General features: G+C 38.1%; 1 protein-coding gene across 3 annotated transcripts in view; it reads left to right on the top strand.

Moving 5' to 3' along the window:
- Positions 1-26,921, top strand: part of slc39a11 (solute carrier family 39, member 11) — a 74,188-nt gene that overhangs the window by 25,535 nt on the left and 21,732 nt on the right. For 2 of the 3 annotated variants that reach the window (XM_077503364.1, XM_077503365.1), the window contains exon 5: positions 15,168-15,303. In XM_077503364.1, the coding sequence (XP_077359490.1) occupies positions 15,168-15,303 (136 nt within the window). The remainder of the gene's footprint in view (positions 1-15,167; positions 15,304-26,921) is intronic. The other variant, XM_077503367.1, reaches the window with a different exon arrangement.

Raw genomic sequence — 26,921 nt, 5'->3', positions numbered from 1 at the left:
GTAAAATTAAAGGAGCCTTCCTTTAAAGGAACTTTAAATTAACTCAAAATGAACACACTAATTTTGACACCCTAGTAAAAATATATGTAAACTAATTTCAGATCATTTCCCTTTATAATTTCGGCTAATAATAACAATTTATTTTGTGACTGCTCATTGAATATTCAGTGTGGCAGCCGCCATGCCCAATAACAGTGTCTTTGTCGAGATGTGTCACACCAGATCTGTGGGTCTTGTGTGAAAAACACTTTTGAATGGCCTCTAGTCAGACCTGTCATCCTTGGTAATAATTTCTGTTATTTTCACTGTTTTTTTGCTGCTAAAAGTGATGCCATTTCTAAAAGGTTCTAAATAAAGCAGGCTTCCATTATGATTCAAACAACTAAGAGAATAATTATGATTTTGTACTCTAGTGAGGATAAAGGTTTGGAAAATGGATGGATGGGTAAGTGGATCACAGCACAACCTCCTAATTCTGAACTTTTTTTTTTTCCCCCATCCTTTGTATTGTATTCTGTGTTGAATACAAAATAACATAATGATGATGAACTGGTAAATTGCCCAGCCAGATGTGTAGGCCTGTTTTGATAAATAAAATAAATTAGTCCAGGAACAGAAGGCATTTGAAATGAGGCAAGGTCGAGAGGGTGCGGTCGTTTAAAATAAATGAACTTCATTTTTATTATTGTCCTTGATCTAAACTCTTGCTTTGTCTTCAGTTGTAAAAGCTCTTCATAAAGCAATAGATTGCATTAACGAGTTGCATAATTAATTGCAATAGTCCATTCATCAGTCAAGGCTAACCTGACAAGCCAGATGGCTCGTTTCACTTAAACAGTGTGAGCGGAACGAATTACATTTTCAACTACAATGCTGGGAGCTGTTGAGAAGACACAATGTGCATTAACATCCTGACATGCCATAATGGTTTCTTCACAACTCTATCTGGTGAAGAGGTGAAATAAAACAAAGCGGAAAAACTTGTGCATGGAATTGGTGGCACTGGTTTGTGTCATTATTTAAATTGATTCTTGTGTTGATGTGTTGGACTTGGACTAGAATACAGTCAGTCATGTGTGGGTGCACACTGTACAGCAGACATGATATGTAATCATGCTGAGCTTGATTTGCATGCACTTTAAAAATCAAATCTTCAATCAGGTCGGAAGTGTTCGAACAAGCTTTTTGGTTATTTAGTGCTAATGAGAGGTTGCTTCCAAATGCCTTTTGTTGACTCTTTTGCCATTCTTAATTGTAATTTGCAGGTTTTCTTGATGAGATGTAGGACACAACAGCACAATCTTTACCGGCAGGCACGCTCAATTACTGCTCGAGTCACTATTTTTCTTTCAGTGTTTTAATGCAAACCTTTTTCAAGCCGAACCAAACTCTTAACTGTCAGTCCGTCACTCCGTTATAGTTCTTTTACCCACACTGCTGTCATCGCTAAATTACACAGACATGAAAATCCCTTCACCTTTTGACGTAATTCGCCGTTTTGAAACCAAAATCGCTCACTTACGCGATTCATGCGGTTCCGATGAGAAACTAATTGGGGATGACAACATGATCGGGGGGTGAAGAGATTTTTAGAACAATACATACCACATACTTAGACCAATTTCATAGGCAACGAAATCTTGTGGCTGACATGTAGCACTAGCAAGCGCTACGTACCACGTCGGATACATAGCCTACATTAAAATGAGTTTGCTCCCGAGTCACAATTGTTCTCTTCTCTTCATTGTCGTTCACTTCCTCATCCTTATTTATCTTCTGTTCTTGTTACTGCTTAACTTTGTTCTTTATCTTCCATCCATCCATTTTCTTGACTGCTTATTCCTCACAAGGGTCGCGGGGGCTGCTGGCGCCTATCTCAGCGGGCTCTGGGCAGTAGGCGGGGGACACCCTGGACTGGTTGCCAACCAATCGCAGGGCACACAGAGACGAACAACCATCCACACTCACACGCACACCTAGGGACAATTCGGAGCGCCCAATTAACCTGCCATGCATGTCTTTGGAATGTGGGAGGAGACCGGAGTACCCGGAGAAGACCCACGCGGGCACGGGGAGAACATGCAAACTCCACCCAGGAAGGTCCGAGCCTGGACTCGAACCGGAGACCTCAGAACTGGGAAGCGGACGTGCTAACCACTCGACTACCGTGCCGCCCTGTTCTTTATCTTGTTAATTGTAAATAACTTAGATTCTCACTTTATTTGTAATTACCGTAATTGCTGGACTATAAGGCGCACCTGATTATGCACCCACTACATTTCCAAAGGAAAAAGCATTTTGTCCATAAATAAGCCACACCTGACTATAAGCCGCATGTGCCCACATTGAAAATGAGATATTTACAAAGAAAGACGGTACTATGTAAATGAGGACCAGTGACCACTTTCATTATTGTAAGCAGAAGATCTCACTTATCCACTTTCAACTCGCAGAATGCAGGCAAGTCATTCTTCCCCATGTCATGTACAATTACGGTGTCACGGCAAAATGAAATCACCATGTAACAACAAACTAGAAAGCACTACCAAAACCAATACAACAACTGGACCACTAACTAGCAGAATAATTAACACAGAACATGCATTTTAAACGCCCTTTCAATCGCCAGTGCCACAAAGCATGCTGGGAGCGCCTCCAAGCTCCCAGCGACGCTACACATAGTAGCATGCCATTAGCAGTATGCTAAAACATACGCTAGCACATGCTAGCGCTAGTTTTTAAAAAAGGCGTAGAGCAATAACAATGTTGCTTTTGATCAATCACAAATCCCTCAAAGTCCTCGTCTTCTGTATCCAAAACAAACTGGGCAAGTTCTCCATCAAACACATCAGGCTCGTCTCATTGTCAGTCAGTCTCGCTCCTCGGAAATCATCTTTTGCGTTCGCCCACGCATTCACGATCCAATGATAAATCGTGGCGTAACTCTCACGGCACTGCCTGCCAGTCTTGGTATAGCTGTGTTCGCCATGTGTCATCCAGAGCTCCCGTTGTCCACCGGTTGAAGATCCTTCCTCTTTGAACGTCACCGTCCCCTCTCTCTCCGCCTCCCCGCGCTCGCTGATCACGTCTTCTTCACATTTTGGTGTCAATCAAACAATTAACTTAAGTGGCTTGTTAAGCTCTAAAACAAGCAAAAAACAAAAAGAGGACACATGCTCACTGAACATGCACGCTTTAACTTAATGGCAGAAGTTCCCCACTTATTTTCGTGTATCCTTCCACCGATGGCCTCATTCATAGTACAAAATAGATCCCCAAAGATAGCAATGTGAAAATAAATCATTTTGTCATTGGGAAATCCTCCCACACAGAAAGAGAAAAAGATCAAATATTCTCTCGCGTCCAGTGTTAATTGAATTAATTTTATGACTACAAATGCTTGTTACGGTTCTTGGATGAAAAATTCATATATTAGCCGCATCATTGTATAAGCCGCAGGGTTGAAAGCATGTGAAAAAAGTTACGGTTTATAGTCCGGCAATTACGGGTATTTATACTTTATTGATGTTATACCTTGATTTTTTTATTTGATTTTTTTATTTTTACTCCATCATCTCATCTCATGTTTTAAATTCATGATGTTTTATTGTTTGTCAGATTTTATTTAATGAAAAATAACTGTGAAAGTAAATGTTATTCTATAAAATTATTTATTGTCAAATAAATAAAAATTTTCGGCACGGTAGATGAGTGGTTAGCACGCCCGCCTCCCAGTACTTTGCATGTCCTCCCCGTGCCTACGTGGATCTTCGCCGGGTAATCTGGTCTCCAACCACATTCCAAAAACATGCTTGGCAGGTTAATTTGGCGCTCCGAATTGTCCCTAGGCAACCAGTTCAGGGTGTACCCCGCCTACTGCCCGAAGCCAGCTGGGATAGGCTCCAGCACCCCCGCCACCCTTGTGAGGAGCAAGTGGTTAAGAAAATGGACGGATGGATAAATTAACATTTATAACCACAAACAACAGAACAAAAGCACCGAAAATTGGTACTGATCAGTACCAGTATCAATACTCCAATATTCGGTTCGAATACGAAAGCGGCGTATGCGGCGTATTTTTTCAGCATCCAATAAATGTAGCAAAGATGTTTGCATTTCCGCACGGGTGCCTGACGCTATTTTGTTTGGAACGGTTGCATCAGCGACAGCGCTTTGAGATTGAGAACGAACTACTACATCACACGCAGGGAGAAGCACAAAACATACACAAAGCCAAATACCGGTAGCTTAGAGTTTAAAAAAAAAAAAAAAAAAAAAAGTGACAGATCGATCAGTACAGGTAGTCCTCAACTTACAAACACAAGAGGGTGCAAGAGGGTGTTTGTAAGTCGAATTGTTCGTAAGTCGAGACACATTAAATTTTGTTTTAAAGTTAAATTTAGTTTTAAAATTAAATGTAATTAAATTTAATGCAAAAATAAATATATAAATAAAATGTATAAATTAAAAAAAAAATGTATCTTATAAATTACATTTAAAAAATAATTTCTAATATTTTTTTAATTCAGTACAGTATACTAAAATTAAAATAAATAATATGGTGGAGGAGGAAGAAGTGGTGGATGGGGTAGTTATTTAGTGGAAAGTTCAAGTGAGGCTGCTGAGGTTCTCTGTAATTGAGTGGAGAAGAGTTAAGAGATCATTTTCTTTGTTTTTTTCCATTTGACATTTATCTCGCATACACATTTTAACAAAAATACTAAGGTTGCAGGTTTGAGTAGGAATAAAGCACGCTTTGGTGAAAATCCTTTAGCAGTGTAACATTTTTGAGTGCGTTGATATGTAAAATAAGCTGCTACAAACAGTTAGGCAGCACGAAGGCCAATATGCACCTGCAGGGTATGACACACATCAAAACATCATGGTTATGTAATTGTGTGCAACTGTAGCATGAGAATTGTGTCACGTTTGGTTGAGGCTGTGTTCCTCATTCCTTGCAGAGAAGCGACAACTATGAAATTTGGACTCCAAAGAATCGTACTTATATTTATCTGGATGTATTATATGACTTAAGTCAGTATAATATCTGATTGGTTTCCGTGTAGCAGAGCTTTCTAGATAATACAATTACAAAGGATGTGCAGCGTTTGCTGTTAATCCTTAATGTCAGTCATGCCTGATGCTGGCTGACTGTGTGTGAATGTAGCCCTGGAGGCCACCGGGTTTTGCACGTAGCGGAGGTCCTGCATAACCCTATGATTCATGCAGCCAGCACCTCATTTATTCACAACATGGACACAGAGCTCATGCCCCATCCTGAATATCACTTTACCAAAGGCAGCGTGTGCGCGTTCTGTGTTTTTCCTACCGTGCTGGCTGTCGTCGTTTTTTCTTGAATAATCATTGTTGTCTGAAATGTCACCATGCAAACTCGCTGGCCCCTCAGACACACAGCGGAAATTCTGCAGGGATTCTCGATCTCGGTGTACGCGGATTGGTAACACATTCACATTTCCTGTCTGATAACACCGTTTTGATGCCGCCTAATTCCCCTGAAGTTGTCCAATTCGGAATTCAACATTTCCTGGAAAATGTCTCTCAAGGCGTTTTGTTTACATTTTGCTATACATCATAACCATTTGGTTGGAGTCTTTGGATGTCATTTGATAAATACCTATACCTGTAAACAGAATGGTTCAATTGGGAGGTGAATTGAGATTTGGTCAATTAAAGTGTACTTTTGTTGCATTATAAAGTTGGCGTGTGGGAGAAAAAAGATGATAGTATCTCAATAACCGTTGCAACAATGTCGGTATTCTTTCCATGAAACACATTTCAAGGAAAACGTTAACCACGGTAACCATGGGAACATCAGGGAATCGGCATAGACAATTTTCTCTTTAATTGATTTACACTGCGGGATGCGGTATTATTGGGTAGGTTTATGTAAACAATGGGATAACACTGAAGAAAACAAGCTTTGCAACACTGCAAAGTAGTCTCTGAAAAATTGAATATGGATTATAAAAATGGCCAAAATACCATGGCACACTACGTTTCGAGCAAAATACGAGAGTGTAGTTTAGAAACTACATCCATGAATCAGATTGCCTTATTTTTATTTATTTATTTATTTATTTATGTATTTATTTATGGGTTAAAAAAAAAAGGAATAATCAATATTGGATCGTATTTTCCTTTTTGAGCCTGATATCAATTCATAAAACCATAAATCGATTATTTTAACATCTCTTTTTTTTCGTAAATCCATAAGAAAATATAATTTTAAAGGCCTTTTGTTTTTTTTTTTTTTGTTTTTGTTTTTTTTGGTGTCTGTTTTCTCGAAATTTACTGTTCACGTTAATTTGAAGGTATTTTCTTACATTTATGAAATACCTGACCTACTGTACTTTTAAGACAATTCAGAATTATTTTAATTGTGGGAATGCTAAAGCATTCCCACATATTTTATTGTGATTTTTATTCTCCATACTTTTTTTCTTTTTTGCCGCGTAACAACTCCCACATAATACTTCCAATTTATATCATTCAAATTTCAACTAGCTTCAAAAATTCACGCCTCCTGGGTAAATATTAGGGCTGGGAATCTTTGACTGTCTCACAATTCGATTCGATTACGATTTTTGGGTCTACAATTCGATTCAGAATCGATTTTCGATTGTCGATTCAAACGATTTTCGATTCAAAATTATTTGATTAACAAATGATTTCTGCTTCAATTTTACAGATGTGCACAGCATCGTCATGGTCTACTCCAGTCTGCTTTGCAAGACAAAATGACAAGTAGAGACATTAAAGTGTCTTTTTTTTTTGTTGTTTAAACATTTATTAATTTTGTATTGTAAGTGCCTTTTTCCACAAAACAGCATGTGGGATACAATTGCCTTTTCCCCTTCTTCTTCATTTCTAATTTAAATAAAATCGATTTTTGGATATTAATATCGATTCGATTCATAAATGAAATCTCGATTCTTTTATGAATCGATTTTTTGGCACACCCCTAGTAAATATCATCTGATTCCACATTACTTAAAGAATTTGCACAATTTAACATTTAATATCAACTCTTTCCCATTCATTTTCAATGGGACAGATATGGAACTTTTCCCAAGTATCACTTTCCACACCCACTTCCATACATATAACTTAGCATCATTACAAGGTGTCTCAAACTGGTTGGTGGCACAGTTGGTAAAGTGCATTGCCCAGTAACCAGAAGGTCATAATTTCATAATTTATCTCTCAATTTACTTCATAAGAATTCCACATGCATTCGAAATCTTAGCATTCACCTTTCAGCATTCCCACACAATTTCTCCAGAAATTGCACTTAGTCTAGTTTATCCATCCATCCATCCATTTTCTTGACCGCTTATTCCTCACAAGGGTCGCGGGGGCTGCTGGCGCCTATCTCAGCTGGCTCTGGGCAGTAGGCGGGGGACACCCTGGACTGGTTGCCAACCAATCGCAGGGCTAGTCTAGTTTATATTTGCAATTATTGAATTTGAATTATAAAATTATTTTCATCTCATCCTTGCTGATGTCATTGTTTGTGTAACACAACACGTGTTACTTTCATTATAAACTACAGTAAATCATTTAACCAGTTACTGATTCCGCAAAATTTAAATTTGAATTTAATGTTTGTGAAGTTTTTATCATGTCCTTGATATTTAAGAAGAATACATGTTCCATAATTAATCAATATCACATTGAAGTGAATTGAATAAAAAAAAAAAATCCAAATCAAATCTAACTGAACTCTTGTGAATTGAAATCGACTCAAAATTACAATCGATACCCAGCTTTAGTTTTTAACCTGGATTTAAAAGCATTCACACTTGGGGCTGACTTGACTACTGCTACCAGCTTATTCAATTAGCGTACAGCATAACAGCTAAATGCTGCTTCACCACGTTTGCTTTGAACTCTGGGTTCTATTTAAACTGAGTTTGCCATGGACTCTGTATGAGATCATTTACGTGATCCATGAAGTCGAACATTACACGACTCTCTAGCCTCAGGTTATCGCATAACAATTCATCGCTTCATTAGTTTTAAGGCGTCTTGACAGTTTAGTTGCAGACAAGCTGAAGATATTGAGGCGCCGCTGTCACATCTCTACAGGATTGTTTTCCATGCCCCTGGCGAGCAGCTAAATGTCACCACTCAAGGATGGAAATTTTGAAGCCATGTGCGTTTTTTTTTCTCTTTTAAATAAATAATAAAGCAGTGGCTATGTTGCTGTGACACTAAGCCGCACACTGCAAGACATAGACTCCTTGTGATCGAAAGTATTCCTATGGGCGCAGTTTTTTTTTTCACTTGCACGCATCCAGTCGCAGCCACGTGCACAGCTTCCCTGAGTCGAAGCCCTCAAAACTACTTTGATGGCTCGATATTGAGATCAAAGTTGTCCTCACAGCGGTTTGCACTCAGGGAATACTTACTATTCACCTCTATCATTGGCTTGACTTTTTCAAGGCTGTTTTGAGAAGTGACTGGTGCATGAAAATGATATGATGTCTCTTAGGGCCTGAATATACAGGTATGACCACTTTTTATTATTGTGAGATGAAATGGTGAGAAACTGTATCTAATATCACAATTACATGATTTTTTTATTTTTTATTTTTTTTATCACACAATATTGTTAGATAAAATGAAAACTGTGGAGCTATTTTCAGTGCCCGTAAATCGCAAAATGGCCACCCCATGTGTTGTTTGGGTTGACTTCTCCCTTAGGTAATGTTGGCTGATCATTTCAGTAGAATCTGCATGGTTCAATATTGTTTGGCTGAAATAGGGCACGTCGACAACGGGAGTGGAGGAAATGAAGTGAGTGCTTTGACAAAATGGGATCCATCTTGGCGGGAAGGCAGGGGGGGACCTGTCAGTGTCAACATGCGTCACGTCTTCCCCTGGCAATATAAACATCATTTTACTTTTTGTGGGGGTTTGAAGACACAATAGCACAATAACGCAACATAATAAATAGACAGTTACGTTGTGAGCAAATCAGGGCTTTCCACGTTTTAATCAACAGGGACAGCTAATTGCATTTGAAAAATGGAACAATTGGCGTTGTCTTGCTTTTTCTACATTTAAAAACAAGCCTATGTCATACACAATGGAAAGTCTGCAGCAGTGTCAAAATTAGTGCGTTAATTTTGAGTTAATTTAAAGTTCTTTTAATGCCACTATTTTTTTTTTTACGCACAATTGACCGCCATTCAAAACATAGCAGACACGTCCATGTCAAAATTTAGCAGTAATACATTTAATAAATAATCATGCATATATTTGTGGAGACTGGGGTTAAGTTGTATTTTACATTTTTAAAAATGTGCAGAATTTCACCTTACTCCATTTTAAAGATTAGATTGCTCTTAATATTAAAATATGTCTTACAAATGCAGTTATGCCATCTAGTGGCAGAAAAATTACCTCAACACAAATCATTATCATACTCATATTTTGTGCAGTGCATATTTTTAATTGTAACTAAATTTTATGAATCATTATGAAATTACTGTATCAGTGACTAAATGATGTTTTATGTTCACAAGAGTATGGAAACTTATATTTTATTGTATATTTTATTTAGAGCTGTCAAACGATCTGATTAATCACATCTTAGAATTTTGATGATTAATCACTGACTTAAAAAGTTTTTTTTTTTTCCCAACACATTTTGCGCGCTAAATTTGAAGCGCACCTATTATGTGTTAATTTTCTCAACATTTAATGTTATGAGGATATCTTCAAAAATTTATATTCACTGCACACGCTCATCCTGCTTTTACTAATCAATTAATTATTTAAATAATTTAAAATGGGAAAAAAATTACCTACGGCATATGTAAACATTTATTAAATGCTTGACCGCACTAATTTTATTGTACATTTATAACAGATTAAGTGTGAGTTAAACTTAACTAAACTATTGAAGTCATGCGGTTAATTATGATTAAAAATTTCAATTGCATGACACCCCTAATTTTTATAATACAGGATTATATTGACGCTGTCCTGTAAAAAAACACTTATGTCCATTTTTGTCATTTTTTACATTTATTGGATGAAACTAAATGCAAACATCCCAAAAATGAAAAAATAAAAATAAAAAAAATGGACATAGGTGTTTTTCACAGGACAGACATGATATGTTAGTTGCTTAGGGTTAGAGTTAGGGGCAGACAACATAAGTTCGACTTCTTTCAGCCCCTTTTTATTTCTGTTGTTTTAATGGAATGAAATAAAATTGAATTGAATTGAATAGTTTGTCATGTTTCAAACAATACTGGGTGGGGCACGATCTTTCGCAAGCAAGTACCATGTCATTCTTTATTTTTTTGTATTTTGATGGAAAGAATGTCAGAGACTTTTTTTTTTTTTAAACTTTTTAATATTCATTTCTTTAAGAATGCTTTAATAAGGACTTTATTAGATACTGTAGCTATCATCCAGAAATATTGTTGGTGAATTCACATTACATTTTAAAATGAACACTCAGTCCTGTATTTTCTAAAATCAGTTTTATTAAGAGTCATATATAAAGCGCACAGCCTTTATAGTAAATCATTAATTCCTGCCTGTATCGTAGCGTGTTTGGCTCAATTAATTTGTGCTTCAAGACAACTTGGATTTCATACCGTGATGTCTTATGCTTTTCCTTCAAATCATACTCGTTTTGTAATTGTTCTCACACGGAATATTTTCTCTTTTCATCTGTTGTCAGTGCTGTTATTTATTTAATTTTTTTTGTGATGTATTTTTTATATAGATTGTGTCACATAATAGCTATTGTTAGACAGCTAGTTTGAATTACAGTTTCAGGGACTAATCGATTTGTTCCTGGAACCTATTTTTAACTTCAAATGGGAACACCGACATTAATCAATCGTTCACTGTCTTAATTGAAGAGACTCAACTCAACTTTATATATCAAGCATTTTAAAACAACCATCGCTGCATACAAACTGCTGTACATGGAATGAAAATCAGTCATGCAATAAAGACAATAAAGAGGTGTTTTTAGACAAGTTTTAAAAGTGGGTAGAGAGAGGGATATTGACAACATTTACGCAAGTGCCATCCAGGTCTTGATTTCCTCCAGACAGAAAAGAAGTGGCTTTAATGGAACCGTTTCCTTTTTGCTCAGTGGGGCATACATCTGACTATCATCCGCATAGTAGTGAAAGGAAATACTATGTTTTCTTAAGACGGAACCCAGTGGTAGCAAATTCAATGAATAGAGCAGCGGCCCCAAAATTTAGCCCTGCATAACACCATATGACAGAACTGTCAGCCAAATAGAATCTAAATCACTTCAGAGTACTACCACAAACAAAGATAAAAATAAATCAAATTATAATTAACATACTGTAAATACTTTTTTTATAATAATTTTCTTTTTGTCATGTTTTGGTTCCATGTGGTTAGGTTTTGTTTGGTTTTAGGTGTTTGTAGTATTTTGTCCTGAGTTCTTCCCGTGTCTCGTTATCGTCCACCTGCGTGTGTCTTCCCTCCCTAGTATGTGTGACCTATCACTGCCCTCAGCCTATTGTGTTTCCCAGGTGTGTCTTGTTAGTGTCTCGTTAGTGTTGTATTTAGTCAGTTGTGTTTGTTCACGCGTTGTGGTAGCATTGTCTTGTCTTGGTGTGGCTTGCTGTGTGGGTGTCGTTTGCTGTCCAAGCCAAAGTGTTCTCTCGTCCAAGCCAAGTGTTCTCTCATCCAAGCCAAAGTGTTCTCTTGTCCAAGCCAAAGTGTTCTCTCGTCCAAGCCAAAGTGTTCTTTCGTCCAAGCCAAGTGTTTTCTTGTCCAAGCCAAGTGCTCTCTCATCCAAGCCAAATGCTCTCTCTACCAAGCCAAAGTGTTATCTCATCCAAGCCAAGTGTTCCTCTCTCTGGTCCAAGCCAAGTGTCCCTCTCTTCGGTCCAAGCCAAGTGTTCCTCTCTCTCACGTCCGAGCCAAGTGTCTCTCTCACGTCTAAGCCAAGTGTCTCTCTCTCACACGTCCACATTCTGCCAAGTCTGTCCACGTCTGTCCACATCCTACCAAGTCTGTCCTGCCAAGTCTGTCCACATTCTGCCAAGTCTGTCCACGTCTGTCCACATCCGACCAAGTCTGTCCTGTCAAGTCTGTCCACATTCTGCCAAGTCTTTCCTGCCAAGTCTGTAAACATCTGTCCACATTCTGCCAAGTATGTCCACCTCCTGCCAAGTCTGTCCTTCCAAGTCTGTAAACATCTGTCCACATTCTGCCAAGTCTGTCCACGTCTGTCCACATCCTACCAAGTCTGTCCTGCCAAGTCTGTCCACATTCTGCCAAGTCTGTCCACGTCTGTCCACATCCGACCAAGTCTGTCCTGTCAAGTCTGTCCACATTCTGCCAAGTCTGTCCTTCCAAGTCTGTAAACATCTGTCCACATTCTGACAAGTATGTCCACCTCCTGCCAAGTCTGTCCTTCCAAGTCTGTAAACATCTGTCCACATTCTGTCAAGTATGTCCACCTCCTGCCAAGTCGGTCCGTCCAAGTCTGTAAACGTCTGTCCACATTCTGCCAAGTCTGTCCACCTCCTGCCAAGTCTGTCCTTCCAAGTCTGTAAACATCTGTCCACATTCTGCCAAGTATGTCCACCTCCTGCCAAGTCTGTCCACCTCCTGCCAAGTCTGTCCTTCCAAGTCTGTAAACATCTGTCCACATTCTTCCAAGTCTGTCCACCTCCTGCCAAGTCTGTCCTTCCAAGTCTGTAAACATCTGTCCACATTCTGCCAAGTATGTCCACCTCCTGCCAAGTCTGTCCACCTCCTGCCAAGTCTGTCCTTCCAAGTCTGTAAACATCTGTCCACATTCTGCCAAGTCTGTCCACCTCCTGCCAAGTCTGTCCTTCCAACTCTGTAAACCTGTCCACATCCTGCCAAGTCTGTTCTGCCAAGTCTGTTCACGTCTGTCCACATCCTGCCAAGTCTGTCCACGTCTGTCCACATCATGCCCAGTCTGTCCACATTCAGTCCAGTCATGGCAACCAGTCTGCTCACGTTCCGTCCCGTCCTGTCAGTCACCATATTTGTTGTAAATAAAGTTCCTCACGTTGCCCTTCCTGTCTATTTCCCGGCTTTTTTTTTTCACCTTTGGGTCTCCCCTCATCCACTCGCTCGACACTTCATGACACTTTTTTTCTTTTCTCCAATTTTTCTCTCATAGTGGTTGGGAATCACAGTTTAAATGCCTGTGGAAATATAATCCTTCCTTCTGTGTGTGCTGTATTGCTCGACTTTCGAAAGCTTTATTGCTTTTTCATGTATTTGTCTGAAATGTGCCATATCTTATTATCAGTCACTATTTAGGATCCTGCTTGAACATCATTCTAATTATCACGATCCCCATGTTGATGTCAAGAGGATTTCCACCCTATTACGCAAAACTGTGTGTGTGTTCTAAATGTCAGTGCATTCAAAATTGGACTTTCATCTTTGCCGGTCTAAAAGCTCATTAATTAAGCATCTTTTAATACCTGGCAGGGTGTCATTTGCATTGCCCACACATTCATACACACACACTCATGCTGTCATCAATGATGAGTCCATCTTAAATGATTGATACAAAATGAAACATGGACTCTTAAATTTGGTTTAGTGTCGCTGTCAATCAATATTAGGAATAAAGTACAGAACAACAACTGATGTATGATGATTTTAAAAGTTTCATTTATAATTATTTTTATCTACTTTGTTGTTACAATTTAGTGAGTGGGGCTGTGTGTGGCTTTCTGTGTCGTGACTTGTTGGACAAAACTGGAATGCTATCACCAAACAAATACCTGATGGGCATACACACCTCAGGTATACAAATAGATGCCTTTAACATCCATAATAATAATAATTGCATTATTAATGTTTTTATTATTATTATTATTTTTTAATATGGAAGAGTCTGGATTCCTCCCGTTCATTTGTAGGGACGTAATGTTAAGGGCAATATCGTGATATTATGATATTAAAACTGCCACAATATCGTCGTTGTCATGTTCACAATATTTAAAAGGAACACATATGTTAAAAAAAAGTCAGGTTGATTTCCATTTCTGCATTTCTAGCACCCTCTAGTGGCTAGTTTCTTAGTGCAATTTAATTTTTATTGGGGATGTTTTGGCCTTCTATGTTCAAAATCTATGCAAATTGTCAGATGAAGGGGAACCTAATTTGCTTGTGAAGCCATCAATGCGTGCCTGCATCAGCAAGTAAGAGCCTCACTGTTGTTATTAGAGATTGTAGGTGGTTTATATGCATTGCTGTTATGTACAAAAGCACAATATTGTGCTCTTTTTGTATGACCTCTTTTTTTTTTTTTTTTTTTTTCCAATATTGTGATCTTTTTTTAAATATCGCCAACCCCCCACAATATCGTGATAAATATCGTATTGGGACCTTCATATCGTGATGATATCGTATCGTGATGTTTGGATATCGTTACATCCCTATTCATTTGTCATGGCCATTTAGCTGGGTTATGATAAAATGGGGGATCTATTTCCCATTTTGATTGCGCAAGTCAGTAAAATTTCCATATTTGAAGATTAAGTGCAACCTTTTGGATAACTTGTTGTGATTTGTTTTGGTTGGAATTTGATTATTAGTAACTGTAAAATAGGATAGAAGTTTCTGTTCTTGGTAAATTGTTTTCATTTGGTAGATTGGGTTTATTAATTGGTGCTTTAAGCGGTTCTCATTATAAATATTTTGAATTCAGTTAACAGGTCATCTTGTATGTCTTAAGATATTTAATAACCCAAACTGTTTAAGGATACATTGTTGAAATTAATGTGGCACGGAAGAATGAGCACATGCAATTACCTGCACACTCTCATTACTTCATGCCTGAGCAAACTTACTCTCCTTTTTTTTTTCTTCCTTTGTGTCATGTTCATGACTTCAGCCTTCTTTTATGCTTCATTGCTACTTGCCCATGCAATACCAGAGAACCACAAATACAACTGAAAATTAAACATTTCAGCTTCAGTATGTTTTTCTTTCATCATCCTTTAATCCAAATTTTAACAGTAATTGATAAGTGAAAAAAAAAAATCTTTTTGCTGGTTAAATATGGGGGTTATAATGGCATTAACACGCAGTTTAACAAGTCATGTTCATCTTATATGTACATTTCGGTTTGTCCACAGGGTGTATCTGCTGACCCCAACATTGCCTTGGCCCTTGCTTCGGAATCCAAGATTGTCAAAGGGAAAGAGGACGGGCAGCTTCATCCATTTTCTGAATCTCAAGCCATCAAGTTAGGTAGAGCTGGACTTCCTACAGGCAAGCCACCCTTCATATACCCAACCCCGAAAAACATCATCATCATCATCATCATCATCACCATCATCATTGAATACGCATATAATGATGTTACAACATTTGTCACCGTCTTCTCTGATGGCTTTTTTTCCCTTTAATATCCTAACTTCTCTGCTTTTTGTGTTTCTGAGACCCTATCCTGATATTGAGTTGGTGTCCTAACATTGTAGTAGTCAGTTATGGGGTTTTCTCTTTCAACATCTGCATACAATCTCACATTATTATAATGTCTGTTATTAAGGTGAGGCAAGGAAAGGCAACACAGCTTTATTTATATAGCATATTTCATACATAAGTATGATGTGCTTCACATAATTAAAAGTATAACATTTAAAAGAAATGGCTATTTAAAAAAGTAAATTAAAAACAGGTTTCTAAAATGACTAAAATAAAATTCAGTGCAAGAAAAAAGAATAAACCAAACATTATATTTAAAATGTCTTTTTAAAGTTAAAACAACATAGAATGTGCATGCTAAATAACAGTTAGCTTTATAAAATAATCTAAATACACGTTGTCAGGTATGAGCTTGTGTCTGTACCACTCAGAAAATAATAATAGCCGTGCAAAATATGGCATCATAATAACAATAATTATCAAGCCAGTCTAAAAGGGGCCAAAGCCTTTTCTTGGATGGTGCTAAAAACAGCATTTGTATCTATTCAGAATAGATTTGAAGTGACGTCCCATATGTTTTCAGATTGACAGCTAAAATGCTCTTTTGTTTAGTGGAGGGGAACCTTGGAAAAGGAATGAAAGCAGGTCGTGTTTAGACAAATGTAAATTGAAAAAGGTTGTCTGAAGTACAAGCACAATCATTTCAACTCAAGAAGTTTAAAATCTAAATCAATAGTGTGACTCGTTTAGCAATCTGTTCTTCCGAAGAGAGAATGGCAATCTTCCAGGATTGTTCAGGTAGAACTAATAGTTCCAAACAATGATTTTCAATGCCGGTATCAAAAATGAATAGATGGCTGAATTGACTTTGTTATATATAGGGAATATAAGTCTGCTTATATTGCAAATGTACTGAATTCATTTCCAGCTTTCCTGTGGACATAAAAAGTGAAAGAACATCTACATTTTATAAATACGTCTATTAGGGTTGCTCGATTATGGAAAAAATAATAATCATGATTATTCCATCCATCCATCCATTTTCTTGACCGCTTATTCCTCACAAGGGTCGCGGGTGGTGCTGGAGCCTATCTCAGCTGGCTCTGAGCAGTAGGCGGGGGACACACTGGACTGGTGGCCAGCCAACCGCAGGGCACATGATTATTTTGGCAATAATTGAAATCTCGATTATTCAAACGATTATTATTATTATTTTTTATTTTTTTGGTACAAAACAAGAAAATGTTTAAAGGGATACTTGACTCATTGAGCCATTTTCAGCAAGTGGAAAAATGTATTTTTTTTTTAAAGGTATTAATTGTACTTGAAAAATAATATCACATTAATTCTGGACAAAATATTAACTTGATATTGCTGAAAATGGCTCAATGAGTCAAGTATCCTGTTAAACATTTAAAAATATTAAGACTAAAAAAAAATAGAAACACTATAATTATGTAAGTTCATTTTGGACCAAACAATGTATAATAATATACATTTATAATATATATTTATGCATTCAATTATTTATGTTGGCAAAAACCTGTTGGAGTGCAGCCTGTGCACTGTGCAGTAGGATGATCATTTATTTTTTGGTACAAAATAAAACTATTTTTAAACGTAAAAAAAAAAAATATATATATTAATTTAAGACAAATACAATTCTTTGAAACACAAGTTCCTTTTGTAGGAAAAAATTATTAAATTAGGTATTTTAAAATTTTAAAAATGTGCAAATGTAAACATTTAAAGAACTCAAAAATTAGTATTAATAATCTTGTTTTTGTTTTCTTTTTTTTTCGATTATACAGAGTTTGTAATTGTGGAGTGTAATAATTGAAATTGTAATTGAATTTCGATTAATTGCACAGCCCTAACGTCTATAAATATTCTGGTTGCCGCCTTAGTGCCGAATTAATTTACGGCAATGTCACTATTCTGAATGGATTACGGATATTTGATACCACTTTTTTTTCATATTAGTACAAATACTGAACTTTGAGTAGTCACTAATAACGATACCAAGTACTGAAACCACCAGTACAGAAAATTGGAAAGACTGACCTAAATAATCCAGTATAGCATTTTTCTTAAAATTGCATGAAATTTTCTATCCTTCTAATTTTCAGTTCCTGATCTTAAAACTCCACGAGAGGGCAGCTGATACTAGTAACAGCCACCGTCACGAGTACTGATAACTTAAAATAAGGCTTGTATCAGCATTGTAACTCGGCTATCCCTACAATGTATCACACAAAATTTTCAGTCAACCTAAAAAAAGTGTCAATATTTTTTTAAGTTGGTTTATATGTCAATTGACAGGAAATTCTAAAGGGTTAATGTTGACAAAAACTTCAAATTTGAACATGGATGTGTAGACTTTTTAGATCCACATGCGGTAATGCGCATCAGGAATGAAAACTGGTCATAAGTATTATTGAAATCTAAGTGATATGTTAACTTATTCACTCCCCGCCATTTTCACTGGAGCAACCCCCTTCGCTTCTGGCTGTTTTACTGATCTTGCAAAGACCACAGAATATTGTGTTCTATTGCTATAAAAACATGGAACTTGCCAAAAAAAAAGATTTGAGTTTTTTCTTTCATCATGGAAAAAAAGTATATTTCTGCTTCCATTTTACAGCAATTAGCATTGGAATATAGCTACGTTTCATCATTATTTGCAAACCTGTTAAAAACTGTGGGGAAAACAGCATGGTTGATCTCTTATACTCTGCTGCCACCTGCTGGCCGTTTTTGTAATAACTACCATTGCTTCAACCGTTATCTTTAGTTCAGAGGCTGCATTAAAGCTTCTGTATGCTCAAAACAAACAAACAAAAAAGTATAAATACGTCTTTGGGACCCTGGTAATATTTAAAATAGAATGTATTTATACATTTTTGGAAGAAAATGAGTTAAGCAACTGAATTTTATGTTTTATTTCCTAATATGGATGTCTAAACTGCCTTTCTGTGACCATGACTGTAAATTATTTACATTTAGACGTAAAGCACTATTCCTCACTGTTCTTTTACTCTCCCCTAAGCATCACCTTTTCATCAGCTACCATCTAAATCCCCCAAATAGAGTCTGTTCTAACAAATATCCACTTAATTCACGCTCAAAGGCGCCTCACCGAGTTGCCACCTGCGCTGTAAAATCAAGCCAACTGCCAGCCTGCAGGTTATTGCAACAAGTGCTGATGATTCTCTTTGCCATAAACACAATTTAGATGGGAGCGGATAAAACGTTTTAAAGTATGCCCCCCCTATTTCGCAGCAATGTCGCCTAGCTTTGTATGCCGACAGCCACAAGGAGGAATGCTCATTAGACCCTCAGGGCTCACATTGTCAACAATGATTTCCATCTGTGTGTTACATTCACACTGTTGGTGAGACGATGTCATTTTGTTCTGCAGAATTATTGGTTAGTGTCCCAGGTGGGTTTTCATTATGGATGACTTTTAATTAGTTATTGCAGTTTCGTATAATTATACTATAATGAGGTTAGTTCTGCTGGAAGGATGAGATGAATGCATGCACATACTTGTTGAAAAGTGAATTGAGTGCCTCGCAGTCACATCTTTAATTTAAAAAAAAGAAAAAAAAAGAATCATAATCACTTTTATACATACCGGTAATCAAATATACATACCAGCATTTTTCACTGCTATCGTTTCCGCTTTTGATTTCTTATGTTCAATTCTCTTTGGTATCTTTTACATTTTTGGAAGCTTCTTAATGTGTTTTTATTTTGGCAAGATGATTGGGGGTAAGTCTGACCTTAATTCATGTGGACTTCTCAATCTGTGAATATGTGATTTAAAGGTTTCCGTCTCAACTCTCAGCTTTTTTTCAGCCATCACAGAAGAATAACCAAATATCCGGTCATTTCCTTATTAAAAGTGTGGTATATGAATGTGGTTTGCATTGCCTACAACTGTCATCCAAATGGCTTTTTTCATATCTATTCACTTTTTCTTCTTCTTTATAGACAGAAGGCAGGAAACTCTGGTCCTCCATAGCCTCTGTCCTGCCTGTTTTAGGTCCCATTTACACGAAAGCCCGTTTGAGCCCAGTTTCTTACCGTTTGGTGGGTTTGCCCACACGGCGGCGCGGTTTCGGAGCTTTAAACCGATCACTTTTGAAACCGGGCTCCAGAATGGAAAGATTTTAAAATGCCGTACGTTCCAATGTGCAGGACAGCTACTCTTCCGGTGATGATGTAATTCTCTTCTGTCAGTCTGTCAACAACTATGGCGGATAGCCGTGTCGTCGTCGTTTTGCGTAACCTCCTTAGCTTGTTTATGCATTTACAGCAAATTGTTTTGCGTGTGGGCGGCACGGTGATTGAGTGGTTCTCACGTCCGCCTCCCAGTTCTGAGGACTCGGGTTTGAGTCCAGGCTCCGGCCTTCCTGGGTGGAGTTTGCATGTTCTCCCCGTGCCCGCGTGGGTCTTCTCCGGGTACTCCGGTCTCCTCCCACATTCCAAAGACATGCATGGCAGGTTAATTGGGCGCTCCGAATTGTCCCTATGTGTGCTTGTGAGTGTGGATGGTTGTTCGTCTCTGTGTGCCCTGCGATTGGCTGTCCAGTTCATGTTGTACCCCGCCTACTGCCCAAAGCCAGTTGAGATAGGCTCCAGCAACCCCCCTGCGACCCTTGTGAGGAATAAGCGGTCAAGAAAATGGATGGATGTTTTGCCCGTCATGTTCGTCTCACTGATCTGTATGTATTACTGTATAGCCAATAAGCCATGGACGCCCATGCAAGCCATTGAAGCTACAGGGCAGCCATCTTACTCCTCCCATCTTGCGAGCAGATTACTGTTTAAATTACTTTGAAGACCCCGTTTTCTCTTATCGCTCAGTTCCTAGACCCCAAAATTAGATTTGGCAGTCATCTTTTGTTGAATTAGTTATAATTCTTTTATTAAAAAAGATAAATCAATATACGTTTCCTCCTGTCAACATCATTAAGCATATAATTCATACATGTATTTTATTCATACATGTATTCTACTAAGTACTATCTCAAATGTTCTCTAATTTTGATATTGTAAATGTATACGATCAGATGCCGAGAAAACGTTTCTTGGGAGGAGTAATATGGCGGCCTCGTGGCTTCAAAAGTCTTGGCCTATAGACCCTTCCAGTGTAGCGTCAGGATTAAGTGTGCCCCTTGTGGTGGAGGGCAGGGCGTCAATGCGAGTGAATTAGAAAACAATCAGTGTGATGTAGAAAATAGGTCAAACAGTTGATAAATTAGCGAGGAATGCTATAGTGAACATGTGCGCGGCCGACGGATGCTCTAATGGCTCAAAGAGAGATGAGATATTTCCGTCGGCTGCCGGCAGTGAACCAGGCGCAAGACTGTGAGGAGTGAAAGACGAGCACGGTGGCTAGCGCGAATCTACGACGCAACTGCTTTGCACCCGCAAAGCAGCTCACATCATTTTATATCAGGTAGTTTTTCTCTTTTTCATATAAATTCGAGACAGACGTGATGAATGTGCCATATTATCTTTAGTGAAACAATCATTCATACTTTTTGTATAAGTATTCAAGTAATTTTGAACAAAAAGTGAATGATGTAACACGATTATCACAATTAATACTTTAACTGGGGCTTGATCTCTGCTGAGGAATGTGTTGTAAACGTGTTTGTTAGCAGCTAGCAAGCTAAGATAGCTTGAAGACTTCCATATACAGCAAGACTAGTATATCCGGACACAAACGGTTGAACGAACAAATGAATGACAATTTACACCATGAAAGTAGTGATCGACGTACTGTTTCAAGCAAAAACAACATACCTTAAGCTTCTGCTTCCACTTTGCCTTCCAACAAACTCAAATTTTGGGCTAGCGGCTCCAAACGACTGGTTTCAATGCGTCGCAGTACTGTAGTGTCCTACTCGGGATGTTTTTTTTGTGACACTTGACATATTTCCCACCTTTTAACAAAAACGCTCGCTGAAAATCAAGCTCTCTACATTCATTTGTTATGGGATGTTTGCCTTCCGGGAGGCACTGCGGGAGCTAAACAGTGACGTCAGCTGGATGGATCTATCGGCTATTCAGATCAGTGGTTCGTCTTCTTCGCTGATTCTTCTTCTCCGCTTTCCGTTAACTCCCTATGGCAGCTCTACAGCGCCACTCCAGGCTTGGCATATATATTACAGCCCTTAAATGTCCGACTCACATGTTTTGAGACGGTTCTGTCTGTACAAGATTTGTTTGAGGAACGAAGCGGGCTTTGCTGCTGCGTAAACAGGGCTTTAGTCCCAAAGAGATAGATTTGATAATAATAAATAATCTACTTAATTCACTTGGTATAATTAATTACAATAGTCATTGTATGACTCAGGCACTTGTGCATTTTAATTTTTTGTTTTCTTGTTGAAGTGACTGAACGTTTTTATGACGCCAACAGCGTGACCCTAGAAAATAGTTAAATCCATGCTTCCATAATTTCCGGTGGGGAAAATTAGATTTTACAATTTAACAAATCAAACATCCCACTGGTGCTGCAGCCAACGTTTTCCTGTCCAGGCTTCTTATCCAATCAGACTTTATAGTTTGTCCCATTCTGGTGATCTTAATGTTGGAACAAAGATACAGTGCCAAGAATTTTAACCCTCCCAGTTGGACAGAAATATGGTCCTGGCGACTGCATATTAAATTAGGTACTGAAGACCTAGGCACTGTACAGAATATGAATATCCCTGATTCATCTTCCACACTTGAATTACTTCCTTTTGTACAAGCCCTTGGGCAAAAACTGCTGTCAACCACTTGAGCCATCTTTTAGAATGAGTAGGCGATGATGCACCAGTTTTGATCAGAGCAAAGCTTGAATGCATTTTGCCATCCATATCGTGCATCAGTCGATCATGTTTTCTAAAGTAGCTGAAGTTTAAAATTAGTTATATCCCATCTGTATCCTGACTTACCCTCTAGCAGTGGTTCTTAACCTTGTTGGAAGCACTGAACCCCACCGGTTTCCTATGCGCATTCACCGAACCCTTTATTTGAAATTCAAGACATAGGTATCGGGTTTACTGATGAATAAAATGCTGACCTTGTCACTGTGAATCAATTTCATTTTGTCTGCAACTGATTTATTCAATCAAGGTCACATAATGGCGCGGTTTTCAGTTAGTTTTAGAGTCACGCGATGAAATCTGCTCCTGTCTAAATTCCCTGCAGTCACGGTTCACCCCGGTTCATACTAACAATTGACTCCTGACTCCTCAAATGACATCGGCGGGGAGGCGGTTTGATCAAGGTGAGCTGCTATAGAGATAGACTAAAGGGGTAAACATTGCGCACTCCCAGCAACTAAGCTCAGACTTTAACCTTTTGTATTATTTATATCACTCTGTCTGCCTCGGTTTCACACGTATCTCACGTAGCATAGTTCATTCATTTGGCTTTATTTTAGCGTAAGTCTAACCTACAAGGCCAAAACATTTGCAGTATGTATAAAACATCTGATATTGTTTATTGTTATACAGATTCATTTATTGCTTGTTAAAAAGGCATGGGAAGAAGACCTTGAAAAGGTAATTGCATATTATTGCATTCTTGAGGAAGAAAAAAAAAATACCATTTCATTATTTTATAAATCGTTGAGTCCTAGTATAGAAACAAATAAGGTACACGTATAGTCTTTTACTATTTTCTCATGATATCTTCTTTTCGTCTACCAAGGTCACAGTTGCCTGGCAACATCGGTCAATAAGCACATGAAGTATTGGTCGTTTACTGGCACCATTATTTCTCCTCTAATACTTGTCATTTTGTCACTGTCTGTCTCTCACAAAAGCAGCTGGTGTGTCATTTGGGGCCCAGTTTGGTTGTCGCTAGGTGTTCAACAATTAACTTTACAGTACAGTGCATCAAGCTTGATGGCTCCGTTGTCACATATTGTATTTTTAGCCTTCAGTATGGCTTACAGATAATAAAATAACATTATATTCATATTCATGTTAAGTAATGGCACACTTTAAGTCTTATTGATCTGCAGATAACTGCAGCCTATTTCACAATTGGTATTTGCCAAGAAAAAAAAAAAAAGATTTCTCAGGAGATCAGTTAGTGATAGAAGTGGATTTAGCAGAATTAGTAGAAATAACAAACAAAAAAACACTGTTGATGCATATCTTTCGAGCTACTAGGCAGCTTTATTTTGTTTCATTAATTTCATGAAAACGACAAGGCCTTAATGCGTTGAAATCATTGGATAAAAAAGGTGCCAAAAATAGCCTTTTCAACACATGCTGTCATGTTTTTGGAGTGCATCACTTCCCTTTGAAATTGTTGTGTGGCCTTGATGGAGATGGACGAGACTGAAAGAGACTAATTGCGGTGTTCAATGGGGTCCTCTTTTTTTTTTTTTTACCCCAAATGGCTAATTACGCAAAGGCTATAAAACACTCCAGCAGGTATTAATGCGAAGCAATTATTGTCAACAACAGAATTTTTCACTTTTTCCTCTTTCAGAGGGCAGAAATATAATGACAGACATTCACAAAGTGAATCCAATGCTACAGAAGCAGCAGAGAACGCATTCTCCTCTAATGTCACTAGATGTAGGCGGCATGGGCATGTCTGTCTTTTGCCTTGTGATTGATTGGCGATCATCGTAGGGTGCAGCTGCAGTCCGTCTTCACTATTGCCTCATAAAATTTATTAGACTTGGCTCCAAATATCAAAATTTGGTGGGCTGTAGCTCCTGAAACCCAACTCCGATTAACCTAAAATTTGAGATTTAGTGTTGTGTTTTCACTATCAACAAGTTCACCGAGTTTCATTAAAATCCAAATCCTCTTGGTCTAATTTTCACATTTTTTGGGGGTGATTTGACATGGAACGACCCCGCAAGAATGATACATTGAAATAATGATCATTTTGTGTATGTCATTTTAATTGTTTAATCTGTTTACAACATTAAATTCAGTATATGACTTTGGATGTAGATGTGAAGATATGAATTAAAGCACAGTACATTTAAAAAGATCAGTTGGGAACAAAAAAAAAAAAAAAGAGACCAGTGTGAACAAATGAGCCTTCAGTTACATCATGGACCAAACTTTACCCAGCTGAGGTTCCCATCTTTACATGAGAAGGGGGCTCTTTTGTCGTTCCAAAGGAACTCTCAATTTGTGGATATTTAATGCCTCGAAGCGAATACGTAGTTGCCAATGGCTTTGCGGCTTTGCTCTTGGACAGTTGATCAGAAACTGCAAGGCTTTGGCTCATCTCCATTCCTTTTGTCTCTTCTCGTATTTCTCACCACAGCGTTACTGGGGTGGACCCATTAGTTTCCCCCTATATTTTATTTTTTCAGCTCACCATGGCGTGTTGGACAGTTGTAGTCTTGCACCACTGTGAGAAACAGTATGGTGTTGACCCTTTTTTTTTGTTCCAACACGATGGTGCCTCAGTAAAAAAAAAGCAACATTCAGTTGGAGTTTGGTGTTGATGAACTTGACTGGCCTTCCCTAATAGCCAACTTGTCCACCTTCACTGGGAGGACATTGAGACGTTCCCATGCCAGCTGGGAGACATAAGCATTTTGTCTGGATGACTAGCATATCCATAAAAACAAGAAAATGTCATAGAAAATCCAACTAGTTTGTTTACCGAACGTTTGCTAGTCCAATCCCCCTCACTATGAAATTATTTGGTTCGTTTTCACAAAATAAAAAATTCCAAGCATCCCACAATGCAACACAAGAACCCAGGTGACATAGCTCTCGTCTCTTACTGACCACGTAAACAAGAAGGCGTCTGCGGTACCGGCAGCGAGTGATAAGCGAACAAAGCATGTTGCAACAGAACAGTGCACCAGAAAATAGCGACGTGAGGCATATCAATCAGACCTCTCATTATTCCGTTTCCTGCCAATCCCATCGCTATTATTGCACACCATCACAGAATACAAAGAGGTGCCAGTTGTATAGCTGTATTGGGTAAAAAATGTGCACGCTCATGCGAAGACTGCAGCGTCTATTCCCTTTTAATAGCATGCGAGGTTCGCTGTATCTGACCGTGTCGCTTTGTGTCCGTCTTTGACTGGCAGGCTCTTTATCAGCACCATCCACAGCATAGGAATGACTAGTAGCTCCACAGCTGCTGATAATGTCACTGATCACTGCATGATTAAACACGATGAATGGGGTTTGCCAAAACAAATCTGGAGTTAATGCATCTTTTATTCTGGTTTTTGTAGCTCTGCTGTCGTTTTTCTCCCTTTTTCTGAAGACATGAGCGATACCGGGCTTATTTGATTCCAATCTAAAAGGTCATTTTGTATGGAATGGCATGGCTGCGTTGCACAAATGGGCAGGTTGTTGTAAAAAGAAAAACTATATATGTATGCAGAAATTGACAGTATGACATAACTGACACCATCGCACACTGAGGAGGGGTAATTAATGTATTAACTAAAAAGTAGGGCTGGATGATTATTATTTGGCCTCCTAGGGGGCAGTGTGGTGCCGTGCATCAATGGTGTACACATTTACAGTGAGAAAACGATTGGATTCTATTACCTCATTCACTCCCGGCCATTTTCACAGAAAATGTTTTTACTGGATTTTGACTAATTTTGCAAGGCCCTCAGAATATTGTGTTCTATTGCTATATAACATGGAACCTACCAAAAGAAAGATTAAAGTCTCTTCTTTCATCATGAAAAAATATATATTTTTATCTGTTTCCATTTTGCAGCAATTAGCATTAGAATATAGCTTAGTTTCATCATTATTCACAAATCTATTTAGAATTTTGAGTAATTGATCTTTTTTTCAATATGGTTCTGGTTGATCTCCTTTACTCTGCTGCCACCTGCTGGCTGTTTGAGTAATAACTACCATTTCTTCAACCGTTCTTTGCATTTGAGATGCTGCATCAAAGCCTTCTGTATGCTCCAGCATAAAACAAACAAACATAGAAAACGTATAAATACGTCTTTGTGACACTTAAAACATTTAAAATAGAACAAATGTATATGTTTTTGGGAGCAAATGAGTTAAAATAACTTGTTTTTCACAAATTGGGAAGAATTTCTGCCTTTGAGTAGTTTTATCTTACCTGTGGATATGTTTCCACAGGATATGTGCTATTCGATATTCGTTATTTGAAGGGCCATCACCCCTGAAGTTGATCCTACTTTCCTGTTAGCATTTGAATGGGATCCTCCATTCACTTTAGCATTAGTGCTAAGCTAGCACTGTTTTAAAAATGAAGCATGTTTTGTATTTACATATGCACTGTATGTAATTCTTCTTGTCATGTGTTAAATTTTACAACTAACTCCAACTGGAGTGTCAGTGCCATTGACGGCTATAGTCGTCAAAAATCCGTTTTAACTTTGCTGACAGTGATTGTCGATCATTGTTCTCCAAAGTAAAAGCAAATGTTTGCAAATGTCTTATTTTCAAATAACCAAA

The sequence above is a fragment of the Festucalex cinctus genome, chromosome 17, assembly GCF_051991245.1.
Source record: "Festucalex cinctus isolate MCC-2025b chromosome 17, RoL_Fcin_1.0, whole genome shotgun sequence".
Classification (NCBI taxonomy): domain Eukaryota; kingdom Metazoa; phylum Chordata; class Actinopteri; order Syngnathiformes; family Syngnathidae; genus Festucalex; species Festucalex cinctus.
Note: the sequence above shows the minus strand (reverse complement) of the source record. Positions and strands in the feature narration are given on the sequence as shown.